We start from the raw sequence: 27,026 nt of genomic DNA, 5'->3' as shown, positions 1-27,026 counted from the left end.
ATGTATCCTTCTGAGGAATGTTAACATATAATTTGCTTAAAGTACCCCACTGTAGCTGTAGCCCTAAATTTAGCCAAGCACTTCCAAGTGTGTTTGGATGGTTTACCTGAACTACAGTCAGTAGAGTAGTAACAGTGCTTTTCTCTAGTTAAAAAGTAGGCAAACTTCATTTTGGGAAGGAAGGGGAGAGGTAGTTTCATAACTTTGTTTCTTAAGTTTGTCCATGCAGGTAGGGTGTGAGTGGTCCTGCGTGGTAGTTACTTTACCCCTTAAAGTTGGTGCCAGCAGTCTGAGTTACACTGGGAGAAACGGCAGAGAAATAGACACAGGTTCGTAAGTCGGTGAAAACAAACTCGTCTTTGCAAAGGCTGGGACGCAGACTGCTTTAGCTGTATGTATGAAACACTCTGCCCGTCTGATGAGCCCTTCCCTGGTGCAAATAGCACCAGACACTTAAAATACCGGGTTTTTCTTAAGCTCTGTCCCTTAACACGGGATACCGGGGACTGACAGAGGAGAGCAGCCTTAGGCCGGGCAGTGGTGGGCGGGCAGGTCTCGCCGCTACTGCTCATCCCCACCACGGCCTGTCTGACCCCCGCGCAGCCGCTCCGGGGCCGGCGGTGCCCGGTGTCGGCAGTGCCCGGTCCCCGGGGCCGGCGGGACTCGTGGGCGGTGCGGGCGGAAGGCGGCCGTGTCCTTCCGGGGCGCGGGCCGGCGCTGGCGGAGGCGGGAAGGCTGGAGCCCGGAAGGCTGGAGCCGGCGCTGAGCCGGGCCGGGGCCGCTGCCGCTGCCATGGAGAGGTGAGGGGTGAGGGGCGGGCGGTGCCCCGTCCCGGGGCTGTGCCGTGTGTGACACGGGCCCCAGCGCAGCGGGCTGCGAGACGCAGCGGGGCGGGAGCAGCTGCTGAGGGTACGGGGGGCTTTTGTGTCACCCGGGAGCTTGGAGAGTGGTTGCTGCTTCTTGAGTATATCTATGGATTAACCAGGAGCCGTGAATTGCTCGGGGGTCGCGGGGCCAGGCCTTTGCCAGGCCTGCTGAGGCATCACCGCCGTGCCTTCACTGCCCACCGGGAGTGGCTCCTCCGCGTCTGAGTAACTGGGAGCGGATTCCTTCTCTTCTGCAAGACACTTGAATATTTCCAGTCTGTAGTGATTGCGTGTATCCGAAGAAAAAAATCAAACAGTGAAATCATGCTGTTCTTTCAGATTAATTTTTCAGTTCCAAATTGAATTTCATACCTTGTATCTCTTACTAGCCTTTTTCTTCTTTTTTTTTTTTCTTTTTAGTAGTGATAAAAAAGGTTTGTTGTCGTGTAGAAAGAACAAAGTGTGGGTTTTCAGGAAAGGTCGTTTCCCTGACCTGATAAGCAGTGCTAGATGTTCTGCAGAGGAAACTGGACATCAGTAGTAGAGTTGGAGATGACTGAACACTTTAAGTTTCCTAGTTGTGGAGTTAATTTGATGCAACAAAAACATCTTGTATTTTCTGCTTGAATTCACTTGTTTGCTTTCTGTCTATGTTGCTGTTTTCTAGAAATGGTTTTGAAGACATGTTATCACCACTCGAGGCAGAGATGGTCAGACCAGGACGTAAGCAAGGCTCTCAGAAAAGAGTTTCTAGTATCCTTTTTCTGTAAAGAATTTTTGTCTTCTCTTTAACTGCTGCTTGCTGTGTTCACCAGATGTATATATTTTTACTACTGCTATGATTTTAAGCATGTTGAGAATAGTTTTTGAATATACAGTAACTCTCTCTTACTGTAAACTCTTTAAAATAAAGAATGTAATGTGAAATTGTTACCTGACTTTTGAGGTATTCTGCAGCCAAAATTCTGCTATTGAGCTATCTCATATTTTCCCCTACTCTAGTCAGTTTTCTTTTCTGTGTGGTATTTTCATGCATTAAGAAGGAGAAAAGTTAAAAAACAAAACTGTAATTGCAATATGTAAAAACTAGTAGGGAGGGATGTTAATGACTGTGACTTAGGAAATCTAGATGAGTTTCATTTAGAAAAGTACTGCATTTTCAGCAACATAGTACATTACTTGTCCTTTAAAGAAGAACTTAGAAGTAAGCCAAAAAATGTAATTCTTTGCCTTTTCTCAAAAGTATTTCCTCTGAATGGAATTTTCTCTCTCTCTTCTCTTTCTAACATTGTAGTCTCAAACCATGTCAAAACTGTTGTAGTGATGGCTCAGAACAGATTATTCAAAAGATTTTGGGGAAAGTAAGAGATTGTTCTTGCCTATATGTAGATTGATTATTTTGATTGTGGGTTAAATGTGATTGCAGGGATATTGCATTGCCTGTCTCTGCTAAACTTGTGCCATAACGTTTATATAGTGTGGTGTTTTATAGTTTTTCTTGGGCATATGAACTCAGGTTGATGTCCACCCAGAGAACTATGTGAGCCATAGCTGATTCCATGTCTGAGCTTTTGGAAACGAAAAAGGAGTTTTCTTCCTTATAGCTTAATTTTATGGCTCTATGCTCTTTTGCAGATGTTGTGTTACCAGTGATGATTCAGCGTATCTTAACTTTCCATCCATTGTAATAGCAAGAGTAGTGCACAGACAGATTTAAATTTCCACAGAATTTTCCCCCCTACTTTTTTACAATAAGGAGCCCCCCCCATGTAATTTGACAACTAAGATAAGGGTATTTTTATGGTTATAATAGCAAAAGAATCCAGTACGTTTGCTGCTTTTTCTAGTTTTTGCATGTAAAATAAAGCTAGTGAGATATTCGCCCTGATTACATTGTGCCTAGGAATCCAGATGTTCCTGGACACTAATAATGCAGCTGCTGAAACATTTCTACAACTACTTCTTAGTAAATCATACCTAGAGCACTGAACCTAGTTGCTGACAGGAAGAAGAAAAGTAGTGCAACAGAGCACCTTGACCTAAGAGAGAACTTTTTTAAACAATTCATTTAAACTCAGATTTTCGTGTTGTGGTTGACGTAGCATAAGGCAGCTCTTTATGGGGCATAAGGATTGTCTTTATTCTGAGCAGTTGTGAGGAGTCCCAGACCTGTTCTGTTCATATTTCTGAACTTTGCTTTGTGGTGTCCCTTTTAGCCCTCCAGCCTTAAGGTTCTGGTGAAACATTTTGTGACCTAGCTCAGGTTTATGAATGGGACTTTCTGTTTTACTCCGAAAGAGGTGTAATTTCCATAACATTTTTCCTTTCCAAGTAGTCACAATCATTTAGAATAGAGCCAAAAGCATGTTTAGGAGAGTGTTTCTTAACTTGTTTGTTAATCAGTTCTCACATCCCTGGATGACAGTATTGGAAACATGACACCCAGAAGCCAGTTTCTTTCCCGAACTCCTAATTCATTGCTTCACCAGCCAGGTAAGACTGCTTGCTCTCTTACTGTTTAGTTAAAGTACTTACACACTCGTACTTCATAATTAATAGCAATTCATAAGAAGAAGGACATGGACATGCTGTAATGGGTCCAGTGAAGGCCCACAAAGTTGATTAGTGGATTGAAGTATCTGACATATCAGGAGAGACTGAGAAGAGCTGGGATTGTTTATGGGAAAGAGATTGAGGGATCTTGTCAATGTATATAAATGATGGCAGGGAGTAAAAAGAGAGCCAGGCTCTTCTTGGTTGTGCCCGGTGAAAAAACAAGAGGCAATAGGCACAAGAGCATATACAGGGAATTCTGTTTAAACATAAGAAAACCTTTTTTCTGTAATGGGTGTCGAATGCTAGAACTGGTTACCCAGATGGTCTGTGGAGTATAACAGTGAGAGGAATTCATTAACAATGAATTTTTGCCCTTTAGTTTTTAGAGTGGGTTTGAGCTTTATTTTCATTGTTTGGCACAAGAATGTGTCTGGTATCATTTCAGTGTCTCTGCTTTAGTGAGCAGTTTGTTGTTTCCTTCTTTTTGCAACCTTCTTTTGATTTTGCAGTAGCTTCTGTTTCTTCAAGATTGTCAGCTTTGTAGTGTGTCTTCAGATATTTTTCCATCGTTCTTTTTCTGACAGGTTAATTTTGTTGCTGGCTTTCTGCATATTTATTTATTGGTTGGATCAGTTAATTATTCCCTCTCCACTAGCAGAAGAAGAAATTAGCACACCTTACAGAAAGGCTGTGGAACCACACATGGTGGCTAGGGTCAGGTTGCCCTGAAACCTCCCAGTCTCATCCCAAGTTCTGCATCAGTGGACCCATATTAAGAGCATGTTTGGGGATTCTTCCGTAACTGGCACTTGTGCAAAGATATGAAGCTCCAGAGAGACTGATTCTTCATGATTTCGCAAGGTTCCTGCAAAGTTCTGTGTAGCCCCTGCTTGTTCTTGTTTACTGTAACATCGATTGGCTTCTATTTTGGCAGCCAGCAGCAAAGATAAATGCTGTTAGCATCAGCCTTCTTCTTGAGCAGAAGCTACTTATGTGTCAGCATTGTTGTTCTCAGTGTTGACTTGATGCTAAACATACTGTGAAAAGGTCTGTAATCTTCTTAGAGCCTCCCTCACTAGTTGTGGCTGAAATAAAGAAATGTGCCCCTTCCTTACATTTCCATGTCATCACCAGGGCTTACCTCCCCTTTCCCTGACACGGTCTCTTCCTATAATCTTTATTTTGTTATCATTCAGGCATTCATATTGGGAATTCCTCTTTTTTGTCATCATTTAGCCAGTATGTTTTCCATCAAGCTCCAAGAGGATGACTGCACCTTCTGCTGTTCTGTTTACCTTAGGCACTGGAGGAAAAAAACAAGAAAAGTGCCATAGACATTTGATCTTTTGCATCTAAACTGGATGGAGTCTGATGGAGACCCAGGACATGCCCTTTATTTTGGGGTTGTATATGCTGTTGTGGGCGTTTTTTGATGCCTTGGATTTCAGGAGACCAAAAGGAAATATTAGTGATCTCAATGCTGACTGAAGCTGTCTTATTACCAGGAACTGCTGCTGAAAGTTGTACAAGCACTCCTCTCCCCAAACTGGCTACCAAAATGTCATTCCCTCTGCCACTATTAACACAGCTCCTGTCTGTCACTGTCTTGATGCAATCAGTATTTTTAGATGGCTTCCGAAGCTGTTTGTGATTGATAAGGGGACCAAAGTATCTATTGTCTTGATGGAAATTCTGTGATGTTTGGTTTGTAGAAGGGTCTGTTGTGGTGGATATCCCTGTTGTCATAGGATGTGGTATTTATTATCTTGCAAAGCAGTGTTTACATGAGTTAGATATTCCTGGGAACACTAGGCACTGGATTGATGTGCAGAAGTATCTGGAGCAGATGTAATGCTTGGTAGAGCAGATTTGTGGTTGCCTTTTGCTTTAAGGATTTGGAGATGAATTTCCAAGAAAGAGTGACTGGAGATGCACTGCTCTTTGTGTTCATATGTGTTTACCAATGAACTCTAGTAACTGAAGGTGTGTCACATATAAGCCTCTCTCTTTCAGGTACTGCACTACATCGGAGCTCCATGAAGCCATCAGATATGTCTGCCATCCTGGGAACAGGAGGGAAATCTCCTCTGATTCTATCAACTTCTGGGCTTTTCGGCAATCTGTCCATGGTAAGATGGTTAGAGCATCTTTTTCTCTTTCGTTCCTGTGAAACATAAGAAACTACAAGTTTACAGCATTTCTGTGTTGTTTGCACCAAGGACAAAGTGTGGGTGGTATAAGCTTCCTAGTACTACTGTTGCTGCTTGCTGCTGGTGTTATTTATTACTGTGTTGTTCTTTGAGAAGATGCAGTGAGGAATAATAGGAGGTTTTAAGGACTTTCCCAATGCACCATATGTGTTAAACTGGTCCTTATAACATGAGCTTGTGACTACAAAAATCCTGATATTGCTTGTTTACAAATTCTTCAAAGATAATTGTTCTATGTCAGCAAGTTAAAACTTGAGAATTTTTCTTATTTTAGCACTCTCCAGTATTAGGCTTCATTTAGGTGTTAAAGTTTGGACTTCAAAGAACAAGCTCTTCTGATGACTTTTTAGAGGACCTTGATTATCTTCTACTTCAATGTTTTTGGAAAAAACATTGATTGGAAAAGTTATCAGTAGGGGATGTCTGAAGTATTTTATCTGTTTATTTTTAAATTAACTTAAAAGAAGTTTAGATGTCTTTCTGTATACGCATTTTAATTAATTCTCCCTTTTAGTTGTTTCTTTATAAGTTATCACCTTCTAGGGCCTAGTTGATCAACATGTATACAGCTCTTAGCACTGGTACTTTTCCTCTGATTCAGAGCCTCTTTTAGCTAATGTTTGGTGAGTGGAATGCGTTTTTAGGTTAACGTTTAGTGCTCTGACTTGAATCCAGTTTAGATTAGTAGGGCAAATTTGGGACTAGACAAAGGCTTTCAGAGGAGGGTGACAGGAAAAAGGACTTTTACTTGTGGAAATTTACTTGCTGATAGATAAGAACACTCATCAGCCCTTTTTGTATTTCCCACAGAGACCTGATATGATCTTACTGGAACTGTGTTTGTTATTTTTACTCTGTGGAGGGAGGACTATAGCATTCTGTTCTGGTTGGCTAGAGGAGATTAATGGCAGAGAGAGATCAGGCAAGAGGAATACTGTGGGTAGAAATAAGAGTCCAGAAAAAGAATCAGCCAGCAGCACATCTCGAAGTCTTTGTATAGTATTAATTGCTGCTGAGAAGGCAATTGCTGGCATGGAAACACCTCTAGGAAGCTGTCCTGTCAGTGCAGTATATGTACAGTCAGTCTTCTGTTTTGGTCATTTTGCTTCTCTGGTGTCAGATATGTTATGAAATACCTCACCTGAAATACTCCCCACAAAGTATAGATATGTCTTTATTTCCTCTTTTAATATTCTGATACTTGCTATTATTTTAAACATATTGCTGCCATTGATCAAATGGTTTTGAGCAATTCACCAAGAAGGTTGAAAGACAGGTTAATGATTGATTCAAATTTCAGCTATTTTGCTTAACTTTTCACAGCTGCTTTAGAACCTGATCAATATTGTGTTCTTTTGACTTTGAAAGACTACCTAAGCATTTAGCATAATAGAATATGAAAGTTTAGAGTGATTTATTTGTTTTATGATGAAAGGTGATACCTGATGTTCTAAAGTAGGTAGGTTTACTAGATTAACTTTTCCATTTTAGTTATTTTCAGGGGAAAAAAGGGATTTTTATTTTTCCAGATTAAAATTTATCTTTTCAGAGCTGTTTGTTAAAGGCATAGTTGCACCTTATCGAAATGCAGTTATTTCACATTAGTTTTTTAGGATTCTCTGTTTATATACCGTTCATACAGAAGAAAAAACGTGGAGCTAGGCTTGTAATATCTGAGATTGCGATTTATTTTCTTTATGTTCTTGTGGTTTTAGTTGGATGAAAGTAGCTGGACAATGGCACCCTCGCCTCAGCAGACAGGAATGTTTGTAAATCCAGACGTGTCCAATATGACAGAAGATGTCACTATGAGTGCTGTACTGTTGCGTGAGGATGATCCTGGGGAAGCTGGTGAGACAATCTGGAGTTCTCATAATAATCTTATTTGTGGGATATAGATTTATATGTTTGGGGTTTTTTCTCTATTATTTTACTGCTATTTCTTAGTCAAAAACAGTCTAGTTGAAAAAGTTCAGAAAATTAAGCTGTTCCAGTTTATTGGAGTTTTGCGAATTTGTGTCTTCTGGGGAACCTGATGGAAAAAATGGGATGCTCTGGTGATGTCAGACACAACTGGATTAGTGGACTGGGGAGATACTCAAATGAGTTTGCTTTTAAAACTTTTGCAGATGACATATCCACAGCAAAAGTTTTATAATTATTTTACTTAGTTCATAGCTTCTGTCTGTCTTGCTGTCTTAGCTGATAAGTTCTTATGACTTCATCGGATCTAAATAGTTGATATAATCATTGTTCTCATTTATATTTGTGAAAGATGAGATGCCTTGTCATCAGAAGGATTTTTTTGTAGTCTGTTGGGGTTTTTTTATGAAGTTGCATCTGACTAATATGGCTTTCTTATTAAATCTGTCCTAGCTACTATGAGCATGTACTCAGATTTTCTGCATTCCTTCCTGAAGCATACATCAACTACCATTTTTGATCTTGTGGATGAGTATGAAAATATTTGTAACAGTCAGGTAAGTAGTTTACTTGCCCTTCTCAAAGCAGTTTTGCTGAGAAGTCACAGTGCTTAACATACTTTAAATCTTCCAGCTGGTTGCAGTGTTACGAGTCATGCTAGCATTGAGTATCACTCAATGATGAACATCACTCTTTCTTCATACACTACTTTGGCACAGAAATACCCGTGGTGTAGCTTGCTGAATACTAAAAAATGTCATCTGGCTGCCACTCCACTGCAAGTGTCAAGTGGCAACTCACGGTAGCAGATGTATAGATGTTTTCCTTAATGTCAATAAGCTGGATTAAAATGTACTTATTTTTCTCAGGTATAAATAAATAAAATCATTGTATTATGATGCTTTAAGTTTTCTGCTACGTTACTAACAAGCTGGCCATAGAGGACTCAGCACTGGCTGTAAGGTGTCTCTGATTTTGGACACAGTTCTTCATTTGACTGGTCGTTTGATTGTCAGTTCAGAATCAGCAGGGATTGACAATCTGAAAGGAAGAAATTATGATGCTTCTGTCAGTAAGTGTTGATCACAAGAGAGGTGTGCAGATTAAGTTTTTTTAGGAGACTTCATACCTATGTCTGTGTTAGGAAAATTTGTTCTTAATGGAGGGTTGCTAGCCATCTTTTGTGCAAATTTATTACTGAGGCTGAGATAGAGAATGCTGAGATCTTTGATGAGGCATGTACCACAACTGTATAGGTGCTCAGGTAGGAAGCAGACAAGAGGAAAATAAATGTGAACTTGATTATTTTGTGAGATAGTGGAACTCCTGTTGGAGTTGGATAACATCTACAAGGTCAGGGAATAATAGAATGGGTGTTTTAAGCCATGTGGAACTGAGGGGAGTTGACTGTATGTTGCCAAGGATGTACAAGAGTACAGTGAAAGATGGTGCTCTAAGGTGTAGCTTGGATGTTGCTGGTGGGGCTTGGCATGGGAGTGGAGGGACAGCCCTAAGCTATCGTGCTGCTTCTCAGCTGTACCCTCAGATTAGCCCAGTGGTTCCCAGCAGCCATAAGCTCTTCATATGTTCGGGGAGGGGGGTAATAAAACAGAACAGAAGACTGTGCTCCCCTCTTGCATCTTACTGGTACACGCATTCCTTTTCTCCAAATCTGTTGTTCACCTCCCACTTGAAAACCAATGACTATATTGATGAATTGGGTACCCCTAAAATATAAGAGACTGGGACTCTTCTTGGAAGTAGTAGGAGCTCTGGAACTAGCTACCAATGGAAAAGACTTCATTGTGTAGTTTTCTTCATAGTAAATAAAGGAAAAATAGTAGAATTTTTTTGTGGTGATACTATAAATTATGTGGTAACCAGCAGATCGGGTTCCCTCATTTAACAGAGCTAGAAAGGAAAAAGTATCTTTCAGGCATGGATAAGTGCATAAATGTTCTCACAAATACCATTAGGGCTTACTTAATGTTTGATATTGACGTATATGGGAAAAAAGCTGGGGATTTTGGTGGCTGCAACCACTCTCTTGGTTTATATCCTCTAGTCTGTGTTAATGGGGGTTTTTTATTACTAATTAAGAGAATTTACAATGTATTGTCTACCTATTTTGAAGAGATGGTAATGAAACTTGGTTGTTGAAAGCATTTAGAAAAAAAATACACTGATGGGCAATGTTAACTCTGTATAAATTTATCTACCTCAGGTGAATATACTGGGGAAAATAGTTTATCGGGCAACTCCTGGACAGCAAAAGTTTTCCAAAACTGCCAGTGTCTTGTGGCTTCTTAAGCAGGAGATGGTAACTTGGAGACTGTTGTCCTCGCTTTATAGGTAATTCCTTTGAAAAGGGTGTTATGTTTTTGTACAGAGATGACTTTCTTGGATATGTTTTGTATGAGTTTATACATAGGGAGTGAAGCAATTAAGTACCTATTAGCAAGCTGTTTATGGAACTAGGTTTTGATATATGTGTCTATTGATTATCTATTTACAGAAATGAAAGTTTTAAAGAGGACTGTTCTTATTACCTTTGCAACTTCTAGTATTTTTCTAAACATTTTTGTAAATGTTTTTAAAGTATTTTTACTCATGCATTCTGTTAAATTTTCTCAGCTTTATTTTAATCATTAACGTTTTGCACTTTTATTTCTAGAGACAGAATACAGTCTGCACTGGAAGATGAAACTGCATTTGATATCACAGTGAGTGTGGACTTTTTTTGTTGTTTTTTTTTTTAAGTGTCATAAGAAGCTAAATAAGCAAAATACAGGCTAAATGCTTTTATTGTGCTTTTAGAATCTCAAAATTCAAAGGTGAAAAATGAGACTGATTTTTTTCAAGACATATTAAATTATTTCATATATTGTGAAGAGTAAATCTAAATATTCAGTTCTAAAGAGAGAATGCTAGTGAAAAAAATATTCTAAACTATTGTTTGTTTTATTTCCCTAAATATTCCACATACACTTGGAAAATCATAAAATATCATGAGTTGCAAAGGACCCACAAAGATCATTGAATCCAACTCCTGGCTCTGCACAAGACAAACCTAAATTCACTAGAAATAACTATTTATTTATTTTTAAAACTGCATCAGTAGCTGTAATGTTCCCATAGGTCAGAGATAATTTTGCTTTGGCTAAAAGAAGAACATGTGGTCTCAAACTGTCTAGCCTTTGCAATTCTGACTACAGTTTATTTCAAGAGAAATTCAGGTTTTTTAGCGTTCTTGTTTCAGCTGTAGTCATCTTGTCTATGTCAATACAGCGCTTCCAGTCTTTGCTGCCAGAATTGCTTAGGAAGACAAAACAATAAGTAAAAAGACTCTGCCTTTGTAAAATTTGTGATCACAGTTGCTTTCTTCTTGAAAATAAAATAGCTTACTCTAGAATTCCCAGTGCTAAGTTGTCACTGTTAAACACTGTTATGCCAAAAAAACCCAGTCTCCTCTTATCTGTGTAATTTAGAAAAATGCATCTCCTGTTCTCTTTTTATTGCAAGTCTAATGGAAGCTAAATTAGTGCAGGAGATCAGATAGAAGGATCAGGACTCTGGTTTTATTTTTTTGGTTTTTTCACACTTGTTTATGTTAAATGTGCACATGATCTTGGAAAATCTCATCTTTTTAATGTATAGTAACAAATGGGATTTAGGATGATATGAGTGCAGCCAGTGGAATCCATGGACCTACTGTGTAGAATCTTTCTGTGGTCATAAATTTGTGAATTATATGCTGAATCTCATTATTACAGTTTTTAGTGCAACTGGATGTAAAAGATCATCCAAATAAAACAAGTGATAGTGTCATCCATTTTTTAAAATGGGGGAGGGGAGAGATAGCATACTGAACTTGTAGAAAGTTCATGAATTACTATGTGTTCAGTTTGATATTCCTTTTTCACAGTAGTTTTCTTTTCCATGAAGTAATAATCAGCTTTTTCTTAAACAGGTTTTAACTGCTAGTGAAAAAACAAACGTAGACAACTTGTTTCAGAAAGATTCACTTGTTCGACAAAGTCAGGTATGATGGAAAGTTTTTAATATGAGAATGAAAATAGATTAAATGTTTATAACACTAATGTTCTATGCACTTTTTGAAGTTGTTTCTAATACTTTTTTTTCATATTCACTCAAACGTAGTATTCCTTGTATGCATAAAAATAATGCTCTCTAGTTTCTAACAGTCAGGATGTTTTTTCAGTCTGGCTTGGGGACAATGAAAGGCTGAGAGCTGTTCCCAGTTGCAGCGTCTGTTACTGTTGATTGTGATTAATAAACAGTTAAATAGCACTGTAGTAAACTGCAGCATCCAATGAGAAATAGAGATTAAGTGCCAACAACCTTCATACTGGATACTTAAAATGCAAGTGAAATAGTCTTCTGGATTTGTATGCCTTTTGATTGCCGAGTAGATAACAAATAGATACAGAAATGAGAGGAAGACAGCAAAAGTAATATTTGCTTTAAAAATGCAATTTAATTTTATTCCAGCTGGTGGTAGATTGGCTAGAGAGCATCGCTAAGGATGAAATTGGGGACTTCTCCGATAATATTGAGTTTTATGCAAAAACAGTATATTGGTGAGTTCAGACTTTCTTTAATTATATACATGCTCCCATCAAGTGTAAGATTCACATTCACAGAACCACTCTTGGAAAGAAGTGGATTTTTTAAGTTGTTCATTGCATTCACTTCTTTTCTTCAAAGTCAGAGATGTAAAAATTGAGATTTCTTACCTGTCTGCTGAAGTATATCTTCTCAGAAGTCAGTTACTGCATTTTGGGAGGCAAGGATGGAAGGAAAAACCATCAAACCAACTTAAATTAATCTTAACATAGATGAGGATTACTTTTATGTCTTTCTCAGGTGGTCACTTCTTTGTCTGGCTTTAATTTTTGCTTGTTTAAGTACTTGTTGTCACTTTATGACCCTTCACTAGAAGCCATTATTGTCATCTTTATTATCACTGATGGATTTGGCAGAAAAGACCAAAGACTTCCTTTATAAACCTGCTTTTAATGGCCAGTGAATGTAGGCTTTTGGAATCATGTTTATCCTAAGCTGAATTTCTGTCCTTGACTGAATTTATAGTGAATGCTAATGGGAAATTTTTCTTATGCAGAAATCAATTAATAGTTAAATACATGAATGATTGAAATAATGGATGCTTTTGAAAGGAAGTAGAGATATGTGTATTGATTCCAATGCTTTTGAAAGGAATCAGAGAAATGTGTATTGATTCCGATGTTGTACCTCTTGTGAAATGTTGCATTTTCACAACAGTAGCACAGTCCATAATAAATCAACCAAACCAAGTGTCTGTTCTGTAAACATATTCCGTGTAAGAAAAAATATCTTTCAATATTTGAGTCTTATTAAAAGATGTTTGCTAAAAAAACATTTTTCTGTAAAACATTCCACTGCTTTCAGGGATAACACACTGCATACCCTGAAGCAGCGACAGTCAAGTACATACATTGGAAGTTCTCGAGCTCTGGTAACAGAGTTGGTAAGTATTAGATAAAAATAAGGCTTGATTTCAAAATATGTTAGAGCTATTTTCACAGCTTTCCATCAATTCTTAGATAGTTGTGCTATCTAAAAATCAGTACAGAAATTGTGAGGCAGGGCACCTCAAAAGTTCTTTTTGGGATCATTGTGGTTTTCTGTTTTCTTTCAGGAGTCACTTCCATATCCCCACCCCCCATCACAAGTACTTGTAGTCTATTTGCTGAAGTAAAGGGCTTTATTATGACTTTTTATGTCTGAAAGATACTCATGTTCATAACCAGAAAAGCTTAGAAAAATGTTTGGGAGCCATTGGAGCCATTACAAATAAGGGAATTCTGTCTTTATGTAGTGACTAGTACAATGAAACCAAGTCCTGAAGCAATTCTTTGAGAGCTACTATAGTGAGAGCTAATAGGAGAGAAGGCAAGAAAAGAAAGTACTGTCCAGCAGAACGAGGTAATGAACTGCCCCAGTGACAGCAAAGCAGTCGTAGAAGATTGATTCAATTGGGGAGTGATCTGAGGTATTGAGTGGCTTAAGAAAATCTGTTTGGATTAAATAGAATCGAGTGCTGCTGTTGTAAAAAGCCTTCTCAGATAGAAGGTGGAGGAGGAGAAACAGTGGTAGATGGATAGACAGAAGGGGAAAGGATGTTTGAAGGTGAGAAGAGACCTGGAAGATGAGAAGTTTAGGGCAAATAACAAGGCAGTGGAATAAATAAATTGCATTGGCTTCTTTCAGTAGGAACAGTGATAGAAGAGGAATAAAAGAAATGAGAGAGGAAAAACTGAAAAATATCATGCTCAATATTACATGCATTGTACAGATTGTTGTGCTAACATGAAAAAATGACTCCAAATTATAAAACAGGGCAGGAATTTAATGGAAGAGACATATAGGCATTGTGTGGATGAGTGGTGACTTCTTTTCTCCCAGGATCCAGATGCTCCTATTCGACAGAAACTGCCACTTGATGATTTGGACCAAGAAGATGATGCAAGGTTATTGAAGTATCTCTTCACTCTCATCAGAGCAGGAATGACAGATGAGGTAGCATAACTTTTAATTAAGTAAGATTTAAAATATCTTACTGTTAAAGCCAATGAAAAGCTGTATACTAAAATGTCTTTTTAAGTTTGGCTTGTGATGATTTTCAATTTGTTGTCAATATTGAGTGCTAAATTAGCATTTTAATGAAATCTTGCTTTTAGTTAAGTAATTTTGGGCATAGAGTAGATGTTACGGAAAAAATGTACTTTGGGGTTTTTCGGTTGTTTGACAATATTTTTTCACTCTTGTGGCTTGATGCTAAATACTGCCAGAAAACACATGGAATGTTTCAAAGAACTTCCTAAGTGTGTTTATAATCATCAGTGGATTATCATGCATGTATATATAATGGCAGTTGAGTAAAGGGAGAAAAAGAGGACTTGAGAGTCTTGTTGCAAAGACCTTAGTCTTAGGAATATGGTTATTTGCTCATATTCTGTTCCAATACGGCGCACATCTATTCATTGTCTGATATTATGGGAATGTGAGCATATTGCTGCAGGGCATTACGAACATGAATATAAATTCACAGCTTCACTTGGGGTTCTAAGTCAAATGGAAAAGTAGATGACTGCATGAAGAGATGGATTATACATATAAGCAACAGGACAACCCTTAAGCTTATCAGAAGGATGTGTAGTAGCTGTTTAAGCTAACAAAGATGAAGCTGTAGCACATTTCTCGCATTGCTATCAATACTGACTGAAAAACTAAAAAGTTTGGCGAAAAAAAAATGAATGACATTTACTTTGAAATCTTTCCGTTGTTTTGAGTTTAAGATCCTCTGTGCTTATTCCTCACATAGTAGAATCTACACAAATTAACTATTTTAAAAATGTTCACGTTTTTAAAGAAGCTAGAGATTTTCCTACCTTAAAGTGTGTTGCTGAGAAAATTCATTATTTTTCAGGCACAGCGCTTATGCAAACGATGTGGTCAGGCCTGGAGAGCTGCAACTTTGGAAGGCTGGAAATTGTATCATGATCCAAACATAAATGGAGGTATCTGCTCCAAAGTGCATTTGAGACAGATATAAAAACAGAGCAGAGGGCTTTCTCTTAATATCTGTCTGTGGCAAAGAGAAATAGCTGTTTCTTAAGAGCCTTTTTTGTATCTAAAATATTTTCCCATGTCTGTTAACTTGTAAAAACTAATATGAAATCACTTTAGTTGAAAGTATGAGTTCACTGAATTCATCTAAATATGTTAAAGTCACTTTCTTTTTTAAAATCAGGCATAATCACTAGGAAGTAGACGTCTCAGAGTTCAAGACAGATCTTCTCCACCTCCATATAATACTTCAGTCTCTATTTTCTTAACATCTGACTTGTGCTATCTAGTACACATTTTTTGCTTACAAACTCAAATTGGACTCTATATCTTCAGAAAGGTGTAGTAGGGCTAGAGTTCAGCAAATGCAAGTGCAGGAAATAGAGAGGCTTTTAAAATACTTGAAAATTATTAAACTGCCTTTTCCCTTGGTACTAAGGTTTCTTGCACACGGTCCCATTTATAACACAGTGCCTTGCTTCTCTCTATGCTCAGGACATTGCAGGATTTAGCAAGGAATTTAAGAACAAGTCTAACTGTTGGTTATAGGTGGGAGTGGAAGGCATAATGCTTTCCTACTTTTCAAATCCCAATAGCCTGTCACTCTTATCTGCATGCCACACCAGTGTCCTGGGCTTGTTTCGAATCTGCCTACCCAACTTGCTGTTATATGGGTTTGAATGCCCTCATGCAGGTGCATGCAAAATAGCAGCACTGAAACAGTGACATGTTTTAAAAGTTTTGATTCCTTAAGATATAAAAATTCCTTTTTTTTCCTTAACTTTGTTGTTTTTCCAAATGTTGACATTGTAGATACACTATAGCCAAAACAATAATTTTCTTCACAGCTAGATAGCAGCCAAGCTTTAAAAATACTGTAACTTATAGATACAAATTTACCAAACTTTCCAGAACAGCCACCTTGTGGCCCAGTCAAAAGCATCAAAATGCTTTGGGAAGAGTTTCAAAGCGATTGAAATTGGGTTAATAACAGAAAATAGGCTTTACCTGTTACTGGGTTCTCTTTTTTTAATAGCATTTTTTTCTTTTGTTCCTCACACCCTCTCCCTTTTTTTTTTTTTTTTAATTATTCTTTGCATGTAGGAAAAGAGCTGGAGCCTGTTGAAGGCAATCCATACAGGTGCATTTGGAAAATTTGTTGTTGGCGTATGGCTGAAGAGGTAAGATAATGCTGATTTGCTTGATATTAACACATACATTTGAACTTTCCTGAACTCTGAAACATGATTTTAAGTAAACCTACCTCCTCTGTGTTTGCTGCTTATAGGATTTATAATTAATACTTCTAAGAGGACTTCTGAAATAACATATTTATGTAGTGTAGTGAGAAATCTACATAATCAGCAGCAGTTTTTCAGGAAATGAGTTCCTTTTTTTTTTTTCTTGTTGAAAGTAAAACCACTGACACTTTGACTTTCATCTTGACTTAATTAAGTGGGAAAGGAAAAACATTACTTTCTTTCCAGGTCAATATAAATTTTTCAGGTAAGTTACAAGGGGATGCTAGTGAAGGGAAAGTCACTTGCTATTCTTGTTTTGGCTCCTTGTGTCCCCCCTGTGGTTTTCTGTCTGTTAAATGGAACATTTTCCAATGGATTAATCTAATGTAAAGTGACTAGAAAACTTAAATGCTTTGTAATTAAAAGTTTGTGTATTTTTACTGTTTATTTTAGGAGCAGTTTAATAGGTATGAAAGAGCAATCTATGCAGCCCTGAGTGGAAACCTCAAACAGGTAGGTCAAGCCTCCTAGATTGTTTGGTAGTTGTGCATTTTCTTTTTCATATATGACAGTGATATCATCAGATTTCATCAGAAATATTGCAATTGCTGGTTATTGTACTTTTAAGGATGTAGGAAACAGGACAATGGCAAACAGTGCTCCTCCTTGCAGGACTGTGTCTTAACTAAATATATGATAGTCTTTTCTTAGTATTATTCCTGCTGACTTTTCAGTCATCCTGCTTTGATGAAGGAAAGGCTGCTGTTCGTGATGGTTACTAGTCTGCTTTGGTGCCCAAAAATCTGATCCTAAATTACAGTTGCTATGTTTGGGAGATAGTTCTCCCTCTTTTGATAATTTTTGCTCTGTTTTTTTAATCTGTAGCTTCTTCCAGTTTGTGATACCTGGGAAGATACTGTTTGGGCATATTTCAGGGTCATGGTGGACACCCTAGTTGAACAGGAAATACGAACCTCCGTGGTAACTACAGAGGAGATGGAAGAACTCCCTAGAGACTATTTAGAAACAAAGTAAGTTTCAAGTAAAATTATGCTCCTACACTCAACAAAGCATCCTGTATGATCTGTTTGGAATATTCAAGGTAATGTTTTTTGTCTTTTCTCTCCTACTTTGAAGCTGGACTTCTGAAAAGGTTTTTGAAGAACTTCAGGCAACAGACAAAAAGGTATGTAATAATTGCAGTGTTTCTCCTCCCTGTTTACCATTTTTAACTAATCACGGGGTTCTGTTTTTACTGCACTATTTGATGAAATGCTCAAATATGCACAATGAGTCATTTTATATTTTCTACCTCTGTAATGTGTTATTTCTCAATTCAAGTGTATTGCCACCTTTTAATGATGAAAATTATACAGATTTTGTCTTGCCCTGTATCTGCCAAACCAGCTGCATGTGCTAAAGAAACAGCTGACTGTCAAGTGCTTTTGGACATACAAAGCAGACAAGAGTAAATCAACTATTTAACTCTGACAGAATGTGCGAAGATTGATTACATTGAGTTTTCTTTATAGGAGGTTTGTGTGCATATTTCAGAACAGACCTTTCAAAATTCAAAAGCATGTCTGCCTTTGCAATGATTAAATTGAAACTACACTTACTTTTATTTGATGGCATGGACACATATTGCTAAGACAAAGACATGCAGTCAGCTACAGATACACCCAGCCACATTTGCCATTGCAACACAGTGCAGTCCTCACCATATAGCAAATTTACAGGTGTGTTTAGATTGCATTTCTTGCATTAATTCCTCTATAGCAGGGGGAAAAAAATATCTTCTTTCTCAAGTAGCTTTCACAGGCCTTTCCTTAGGGATTTATTCACATTGTTGCTTCTTATGTGACTTTGTAGAATCTATTATCTGTAATGTCATTGTTTATTCTCCTCTTCAGAGCAAAAAGCCCTTAGTCTTGGATCTCTTCCATGAAAGTATTAACTGTACAGATCTATATTCAGGTTCTTTCTTTCAGTTTGTCGATATTCTTGTAATTTGACATGGAGATAGCAAGTGCCTTTTCTCTTGGTCTTTATGAAGAATACCCTTTGAAATAGGATAGCTTTTTTTCCCCCGAGGAACTTTTGCTTTATTTATAAGTTTGTTTTCTTCATACATTAGGCTATAAGATTTTATTCAAAGTTTGAAATTTCTTTTTCTGTCTCCAGAGGGTTATAGAGGAGAATCAAGAACACTATCATGTGATTCAGAAATTCATTATACTGGGAGATGTGGATGGTGAGCTTTTCTCTAAGTGATTTTTAATTGTCAACTGACTACATTATTTTGAGTGACCTTTCCAGAAACTCTAATGTGAATGGATTAGAAGCATGCAGTAGGCAAACTCTGCCTTAAAGCTGAGCTCTAAAACAGTAGGGACTTTGTGTAGTTTGACTTTCTGCAGTTTGACATATAAGGTAGTTTTCAAAGTCGTTGTGAAATCATGTAAATGTGTTAGGATACATGCAAGCCTTTTCCTGAGAAATGATAAAATACATACAGTAGATATTTAAGCCAAGTCTTTCCAAAATTATTGCTGTTCTGTTTTGTTGGACTTTTGAGGCTAAATTGCATTTATTGAATAAATGCGTAATTTTGAAATATTTTTAAGGGTTGTTTTTTTTCCCCATGATATGGCTAATACAGACATTTCCTTGGTGTCTATAGGTTTGATGGAAGAATTCAGCAGGTGGCTTTCCAAAGACAGAAGTGTGCTCCCAGGACACCTCCTTCGTTTCATGACGCATCTTATTCTGTTTTTCCGCACTCTGGGTATGCAGACTAAGGTAAGTTCTCTTGTATTTGATTTTTGTCATAGCAATAGCTAGTCTTTGAAGTAGAAGTGCTTGTGTGCAAATGATAAAACAACACAGAGGGATGGTAAATTACTTCCAGGCTGATGAGGAGCTGTATGCTTAAATAGTGTATTTGTTGATCTTGGCTCCCAAATACAACAGCCAAAATGAGAAAAGAGCATCCTCCTCTCCTCCAGTTCAGCTTAAAAATTGTTTTTTGAGGATGGTGAATTTTACTCATTATCCCTTTATTGAGAAGGTCCTGACTCAGACTTCAATGTTAGGCTTATTCATAGCAGCCAAGATGTTTTGAATATAACCTGTTCTTATAGACAGTTGTTGGAACTGTATGTATTGCTGCTGTAAGCTTATATATGTTTTTGTTTGAGGTAGTTAGTACTAGCTGAAACTTTCATATTATCTCAAAATATGAACTAAGTATAGCTTACTAGCTACCTAGCCTATTTATGCTAAATATGCAGATGGGTCACATATCTGTAATTACTCTTTTCTGAGGAAATCACAAGTAATTACAAGCTCTCCTTTTCTACTATTTTAAAATTTAGAAGCCCTTATGTAACAAATAAGTTTCTGAATGTAACATCTTTTGACAAATGGCAAACGTGTCTTTTCATTAGACAATTTAAACACAGCTCTGAGTTATTATGTTTATTCATGCCTCCAATCATTGTTTTATTCCCATGTTGAAATTTATTTTGAAATCAGTTAACATTTAGCTAAATAAGAGGAATGTGCATGTATGTATATGTACTAATTTTTTAGCCAGACTTAAAATTTGATAGAGTAGGTCTTTAGGCTAAAGTGTAGTACAACTAGCCATTAGCATATGTTTAACAGAGGGGACAAAAAAGGGGCAATTTCCTACATGACTTCCCTTGTGAGATTGTGAATAACTGTTGATTCTGCCTCCAGAATTTTGAGTAGGTGAATTTACTGGACAACTCGATCAACCCTCAGTAGACTTCAGGGAGAAGAGGCAGATGTGCAGACTTTTACAATGTTCATTATTTGTTGTTTGTATACAATTCATATCAGTATATGCTTAGATGAAGGTCTTTAATTTACATATATAAAAATAAAATGATAATTCTTGACAGCAACAAACACTTGAAGTCTTGGCTAAAGCTGTTCCAGGTGCTCAGACTATACTTTGGTTGTTTAGTATAGGCTATTACAGATGAGCAAGGTGATATTTATACCCTATTACATTATAATTTTCTATAATAAAACAGTGCCTGTAGTACACTGCAATAGTAATCTGTATGCCTGACATTTTGTTTATTAATTTAAAAAAATATAGTAAAATGGAAAGAAATAAAAAATATTTAAAAAGTAACGTCCCAATTGGACTAAAGACTGTATTATCCAATTGCTGAAAAAGAAAATCCTTGAAACACTAAATCTTTGAATTAGAAGATCTATTTCTTTTTAATTACACTCCAAGAGAAACAGTTCTTCCAGTTGAACCTGTTTGTGTAGATGACTGAAGCAGGAATAAGGAAATAACCTTGTGTCTGTTTTAATAGTGTTAGCCTGTAAAGTATCTTTTACTTTATTTTCCACATTATCTGATTTAAAATTGAATTTATATTTGTTTGCAATAAGGAGGAAGTTTCTGTTGAAGTCCTAAAGACCTACATTGAGGTAAGCTTTCAGAAATACAGTTTGCTTTCTCTAATGTAATTTAGACATAAAGGAGGAAGAAAAGGAAACTTAAGGTTACAGGATGAAAAGAGATATGATGCAGCTAATGCTCTCTTCTGGAGAGATACATGGAAGCTTGCCTAATACACAGAGTTTCTGTCAGCAGTTCTTAAATAAGAGACCGTTTTATTGATCCTTGTTTAGAAGCTGAGTGGAATTTTCCTATATCAGGATAAAATAATCAGAAGTTTGTTATACACTTAGGTTTTTACCTAATACATGTTTTTACTTGAGTGTAAACACACGCATTTACACAGAGGAATATAGTATGTTTATATATTATATATACATTTATATAGTAATGGATATCTTCTATATATTTGCTTCATATATATTTGCTTCTTGTTCTGTATATTTGCTTTTTATTCTGCAGCGGATGGTATCTGAGAAGCACACAGACTTAATAGCATTTTATGTGAGCCACCTGCCCCCAGAGCTCGCCGTTGCTCAGTATGCTTTATTCCTTGAAGATGTTACTGAAAGCGATCAACGCCACCACTGCCTTGAGTTGGCAAAAGATGCAGGTGAAAGATCCTGAAATTCCTATTATCATTTTACATTCTAGGTTCTTTTGTGTTTTTGCTCCCAGACCTAGCTACGAATATGATACTTTTTCCTTTCTGTGTCTCTCTGTTTTTCAATTAAATAAAATTAATTTACTGATCACTTCTTCAAGTAGGTATATAATGTGTTTTAACTAAGTTGGAATTGAAGTTATTTTCTGAATTAAACTAAATATCACTGGCTGCTGGATTATGTCCAAACACAGCAAGAACTAAATGCCAGCTGCCTGTTTCAAATACAGGTCCTGAAGGTTGATGTGATCATATTATTTCAGAGAACTATTTTTAAAAATATATACCTGTTTGTGGATTTAGGAAGGTTATGAGTATCTTAATTCTTCTGTTCTATTTATAGTGCATTTTCTTAGCCGTGTTGGGTTGCTTGCATTAATGGTGATCTTCCTACCAGGCCTATACATCAAACCAAAAGGGACTACAACAAAGCAGCATACTGTCCATTGCTTGACAATTCCTCTGTGCCACTCAAAATTCACAAAGAAATAGATTTACTGGAGATTTCAGTGTCGTAACTTCTCTTCAATCATTTTTCAGTCATTTTCCTTTAAACTGGGCTAAGGCTTACAAAAATAAAACATCCTGCTTAAGCATCTGTAAAAGAGCTATTCTGAGCTTTTTCTGGTACATTCCTGTCAAATCATGGTCTTGCTTCAGAACTGTAGGAATCAGTGGTCTTAGCAAATATATCTATATGCTGGTCCTCAGCACAGACTGAAAAACTTGTTAGTTGTCTTGTTATTTTTCTCATATTTTATATTCTCTCATATCAAATATCATTCTTGTAAAATATCTGCAATAAATACACAGCTTAAAGGCTTAAAATTTTTTCTGACAATATGTGTGTGAACAGACTGATAAGAATTACCAGTAGTAAGGAATAAGATCAGCAGCTGGAGTCTGAAATTCATTTTTTGTCAAGTTTGAGTTCATGGTAGTTCTTATACAGTTCTTTCTTAACCCAGGTCTGGATGTTGCAACCATAACAAAAACTGTTGTTGAAAACATCCGCAAGAAGGATGCTGGTGAATTCAGTCACCATGACCAAATGCTAGATACAGGCACAACAGAGGTGAGTACACTTCGCAGAGCAGATATTCCAGTTTGCAATCAACTATGGAGTCTTCGACGATGTATGATCCATATCTGTCTTTCAACAATGGTGAAAATTGCCTTGAAAAAGCCTGTTGGGGAAATGTACTTTCCATGTGACCGAGTGAGGATATTGCACAAATCCGTAACTTCTGTTTCTGCTTCTCCTTGATCCTTGTGTGTGTGTTGGTCAGCAGCCGTGTCTGTATGCAGACATCTAGTGAAGATAAAGCCCATGAAATGACTGCAGCAAACTACCTCATAGCTGAGAGTAGGATGTTCTTGTAGCTTCTATGAATTGCGAGGATTAATACTGTGGATCTCAGATGTACCTTTTAACATGCTCAAGTGATATTTCTAGATACAGCAGATGCTGCCTTTACTGACAGTTTCCTTTCACCGCTATTGAGCGTTGGCTGGATCCAACTCAGTACTTTAGGGACAGTGAGGTACTGTTAATAGCCTGTATTCAAAGTGCTGCTTAGAAAGCAACTGATTGTTTGCAAATTTTTGGCAATTTTTTTGCTGTTCAGTACAAAGTTTAAGCTGTCTAAGACAAAAAGGTAGTTTATCTAACACAGGAGGTGCAAGCTGATGGCACCTCTGAAGATTATAGCAAGGGCTCCATAAACCATATTTGTACAGTGTATTCATATTAAAGTTTGATGAAAATGCATTGTAATCCATAAAAAATTTTGAGAGATGATGCTCAGTATCTTGGGAACACTTAGAAATTAATTTTTTTACTATTCCATATTGCAGATATTGCTTTCTAAGCGATCCTTCTTACCATGTCATAATGCTTTCCAAACTTGTGTATTTCATTGACCAGATTTAATGTGTGTAACATCAGCTGTATTTTTGAGATGGTAGTGAATCTCTATGTTGGTTTTTACAGGCAGATCAGCTGAAAATAGATGTGATTGACTGGCTCGTATTTGATCCTGCACAGAGGGCAGAAGCACTTAAGCAAAGCAATGCAATCATGAGGAAGTTCTTGGGTACTAAGCTTCACAAATATTGTAGACTTTTTAAATGTTGGTTTTGTTCTCTTTGGCTCTTGGCACTACATTTGACATAATTTTGAATCTAGTCTATTAAAAGCATGGCTTTGCCAGCTTCTGAAAATAAGGCATGGAAATTGCAAAGCTGTTGATACCCAGTTCACATTCTCATAGCATCCAAGAAACATGAAGCTGCAAAAGATGTGTTTGTGAAGATTCCCCAAGATTCTATAGCAGAAATATATAACCAATGGGAAGAACAGGGAATGGATACTCCACTTCCAGCTGAAGATGACAATGCTATACGGGAACATTTATGTATTCGTGCGTATTTGGTGAGTTTCAAATATACAGTATTCCAAGTTATTACTTAGAAATAATGGTGGGTTTACCTTGGTGGTTAAAGACTAGCTTTGTCCATTTAACTTCTGATTTTTGGATGCATTATAGCTGTGCATGTAATGACATTCTGGTTATTATATGAGACAAAAATGTCCAAACACTGTTTCCAATGCAATCCAGGAAGCCCATGAAACCTTTAATGAGTGGTTTAAACACATGAACTCAGCTCCACAGAAGCCATCTTTGTTACCACAAGCAAGTTTCACTGAAAAAGTGGCCCATGAACATAAAGAAAAGAAGTATGAGGTAAGTAGAAGTCCAGGTTATTTACTGCAAAATTTTATGGTTTTGCTTAGGAGGCAGTCTTAGTTCAGTGAAACAGAGTAGAAGACTGTTATGTCATATTGCTTAAGAACTCCATTATAAATGATTCTATTTTTAGGTTGAAGGGAGTAGTATAAGACAATAGAATAATAATAATGGCACTGCACAATAAATTCTGCTTTTTTAATATGACTTAGCTTTACATAAGATATTGTAGTAGTAAATATTCATTATAATCTGTTGATTGTCAGTGTTATTAATAAATCTGAGCACTTGATTTTGCTATTAACTCTTTATTCTTGTATTTATCACCTTTTGTTTTCTAAAAGATGCAGCAGTTTTGTTTTGCCAAAAGTTCTTTTGCGTGCCTGACCAGTATGAATATACTGTGTTCAGTTAATACAAATGTTTGTTTTATAAGCATGGCAGAATAAGTTGTTTAAAATTATGTGCCTCGAGAGGCTTTACTTCTGAACAACTTGTCTGACTCTCTGGACAGGGAATTAAGCAAGGATGGAAATAGCTGTTAGCAGCAGGTTTTAAGTTTTAGCCACTGGCTGAAGATTCTAATTTGAATTGGAGCTGCGCTGACTGTTGCATGCTGGTGAAGAGTCTGTTTTAAAATAGCCTTGGAAATCATCCTGTTCTGCAGTAGTTTATTTTTTGTTTCTTTGCCAGATGGATTATGGCATTTGGAAAGGCCTCTTGGATGCTCTTACAGCTGATGTTAAGGAGAAAATGTATAATGTGTTGCTGTTTGTTGATGGAGGATGGATGGTTGATGTTAGAGAGGTAAAATAAATTTTTATATCACAACACAGACCACAAAGCACAGATTGTACCCAGTTGTACCCTTGTCACCTTAAGTTTGATGTGTTCCTGTTTAATTTGCTCTGGCCTTGCTGTGACCAGTTACAGCTTGCTTCCCCTTCAGTTACCATACAAATCATATCTGACAGTCCAGTCTAGGCTGGTTAGTCCAGTTTTCTGCCTCTGATGCTACTGATTATGTGGTTATGCTGAGTTGCCTTTTAAAAGTAGATTTTCATAATACTAATATGCTGTATTACTCTGGTAAGGATGCTGAGGACGACCCCGAACGAACCCAGCAGATGATTTTGCTGCGTAAGCTGTGCCTGCCAATGATGTGCTTCTTACTGCACACAGTGCTGCACAGCACGGGGCAGTACCAGGAGTGCCTGCGCCTGGCGGACATGGTCGCTTCTGAGCGGCACAAGCTTTACACGGTGAGTTAGTGAGGGCTGCAGGCAGCTCAGCTTTCATTTAAAGGCTCCGTGGGTTGGCTGTGTAAGAAGCTTCTATATAGAGAGGAAGATGCCATATGTTCCTTAACATCATAAGTTTCTTTATTGCTTCCTATCAACGGCAAGTGGTAAAGGGTTTCCTTGTATTCTGGAATGAGGAACACTGAGGATGATGGCCAGTGTTTTGACAAGCAGTTCTTCTGAATACTGCAGTTACTAATTTTTGGATGGGAGTTTAAAGGTTGGACTCCGTGATCTTAAAGGTCTTTACCAACCTAAACAAATCTATGATTCTGAGTTGAGCTGCGGAATTGTAATTGATTTTGCAATTACATTTCATTTCAGAAATGTATAAGCAGGTTTGCACTTGTTTACCCCTAACCGTCTTTCCCTCCTAAAGCCTGGAAAAAAACTCAAAATGAGACAGAGCTATCTTGAGCCTACCTTCAGGTTTTGGCTGCTGCTGCTAGCTTCCTGTGCCTTACTAAAGGTCATTCGGAAGTGCCTGATGCTCACACTATCTTGAATAGAAAGAAATAAAAGGGAAAAAAATAGTAACTTAATTAACCACCATTGCTTTAATATCAGTTATATTCATGGCAAATAAATATAACTGTATTATGTTTGGGGTTTTATTATTTATTCTTAGGTATTTTCAAAAGAAGAACTCAGAAAGCTTCTGCAGAAGCTGAGGGAATCTTCTCTGATACTTCTGGACCAGGATCTTGATCCTTTGGGATATGAAATTCAGTCATAGGTTTTCGTGTAGATATCTACAAAAACTTCTGAGCATGGACATTCTGGTTACATTAAAAAAACAAACCAACAAAACCATTACTTGGACAAATTGTTCTGATTTTTTAGGGGGGAACCTCCAACTCTCAGATTTCAATGTAAACTTGAAAAATTCTGACCAACTTCAGAGATGTTATTTGTTAAACAATCTTTTTCATAATTTTTTTTCCTAATAAAAGTGCTTCAAAAAGAGAAAATGTTTGTTTGTTCTAATCTAAAATGTCATTATATAAATATGGTGATTGTATGAACCTCTTTGCTATGTGCCAAAAAGAGCCGCCCATAGACCGGAAACATTACTTGGCAGGAAAAGAATGTGCATGGGTACAGTGAGGAGAAAAGTGAGACTGCAGGAACGTGTACATGGAAAGTAGGGGAGAAGAAAGCAAACACTTGGGGCTGGAGGAAGGGAACACCAAAAAGCAAAAGACAGGGCTACATCCAGCCCTTCAGAAGAGAAGGCAGCCTTGCTTCAGAGCTTGTGCTGTTCTACCGTACATCGTGGAATTGCTAAAATGCTGCTGAACCAAAGCAAGGATGATCATATGTTGAAACTCCCGAGATTTTGCAGTTTATTTAGAAAGCTTGTTCTGACCCTGTTTACCTGTGTAAACAAACATTTAGCTGCCTTTCCCTTAACGCGAGAGTGCAGAGGACACGAC

The 27,026-nt window shown here is 37.3% G+C and overlaps 1 protein-coding gene and 1 long non-coding RNA gene across 3 annotated transcripts; one reads left to right on the top strand and one right to left on the bottom strand.

The window, feature by feature from the left end:
- The first annotated feature begins 677 nt into the window (after positions 1-677).
- NUP107 (nucleoporin 107) lies at positions 678-26,561 on the top strand. 2 transcript variants are annotated; one of them, XM_064655688.1, is made up of 28 exons: positions 678-800; positions 1,534-1,619; positions 3,270-3,359; positions 5,436-5,551; positions 7,348-7,483; positions 8,009-8,112; positions 9,780-9,907; positions 10,230-10,278; positions 11,526-11,597; positions 12,068-12,156; positions 13,007-13,085; positions 14,024-14,137; positions 15,048-15,138; positions 16,292-16,368; positions 16,882-16,941; positions 17,314-17,459; positions 17,566-17,614; positions 18,613-18,682; positions 19,112-19,230; positions 20,866-20,904; positions 21,338-21,488; positions 22,508-22,614; positions 23,533-23,635; positions 23,813-23,973; positions 24,161-24,286; positions 24,983-25,096; positions 25,384-25,551; positions 26,219-26,561. In XM_064655688.1, the coding sequence occupies exons 1-28, from the start codon at positions 793-795 to the stop codon at positions 26,324-26,326; spliced, it is 2,760 nt and encodes a 919-aa protein (XP_064511758.1). In that variant the 5' UTR covers positions 678-792; the 3' UTR covers positions 26,327-26,561. The 2 variants fall into 2 exon arrangements, with proteins under 2 accessions (XP_064511758.1, XP_064511759.1); XM_064655689.1 differs by lacking the exon at positions 678-800 and adding an exon at positions 891-909.
- Positions 8,428-15,099, bottom strand: LOC135414683 (uncharacterized). Its single transcript, XR_010430776.1, has 2 exons — positions 15,010-15,099; positions 8,428-8,596 (listed from the first exon to the last, which is right to left on the bottom strand). It is a non-coding gene; the product is annotated as an uncharacterized LOC135414683 (long non-coding RNA).
- Positions 26,562-27,026: the final 465 nt, after the last annotated feature.

This window comes from Pseudopipra pipra, chromosome 5, assembly GCF_036250125.1.
Source record: "Pseudopipra pipra isolate bDixPip1 chromosome 5, bDixPip1.hap1, whole genome shotgun sequence".
In the NCBI taxonomy this organism is placed as follows: Eukaryota; Metazoa; Chordata; class Aves; order Passeriformes; family Pipridae; genus Pseudopipra; species Pseudopipra pipra.
This window is presented reverse-complemented; position numbering and strand designations above follow the sequence as displayed.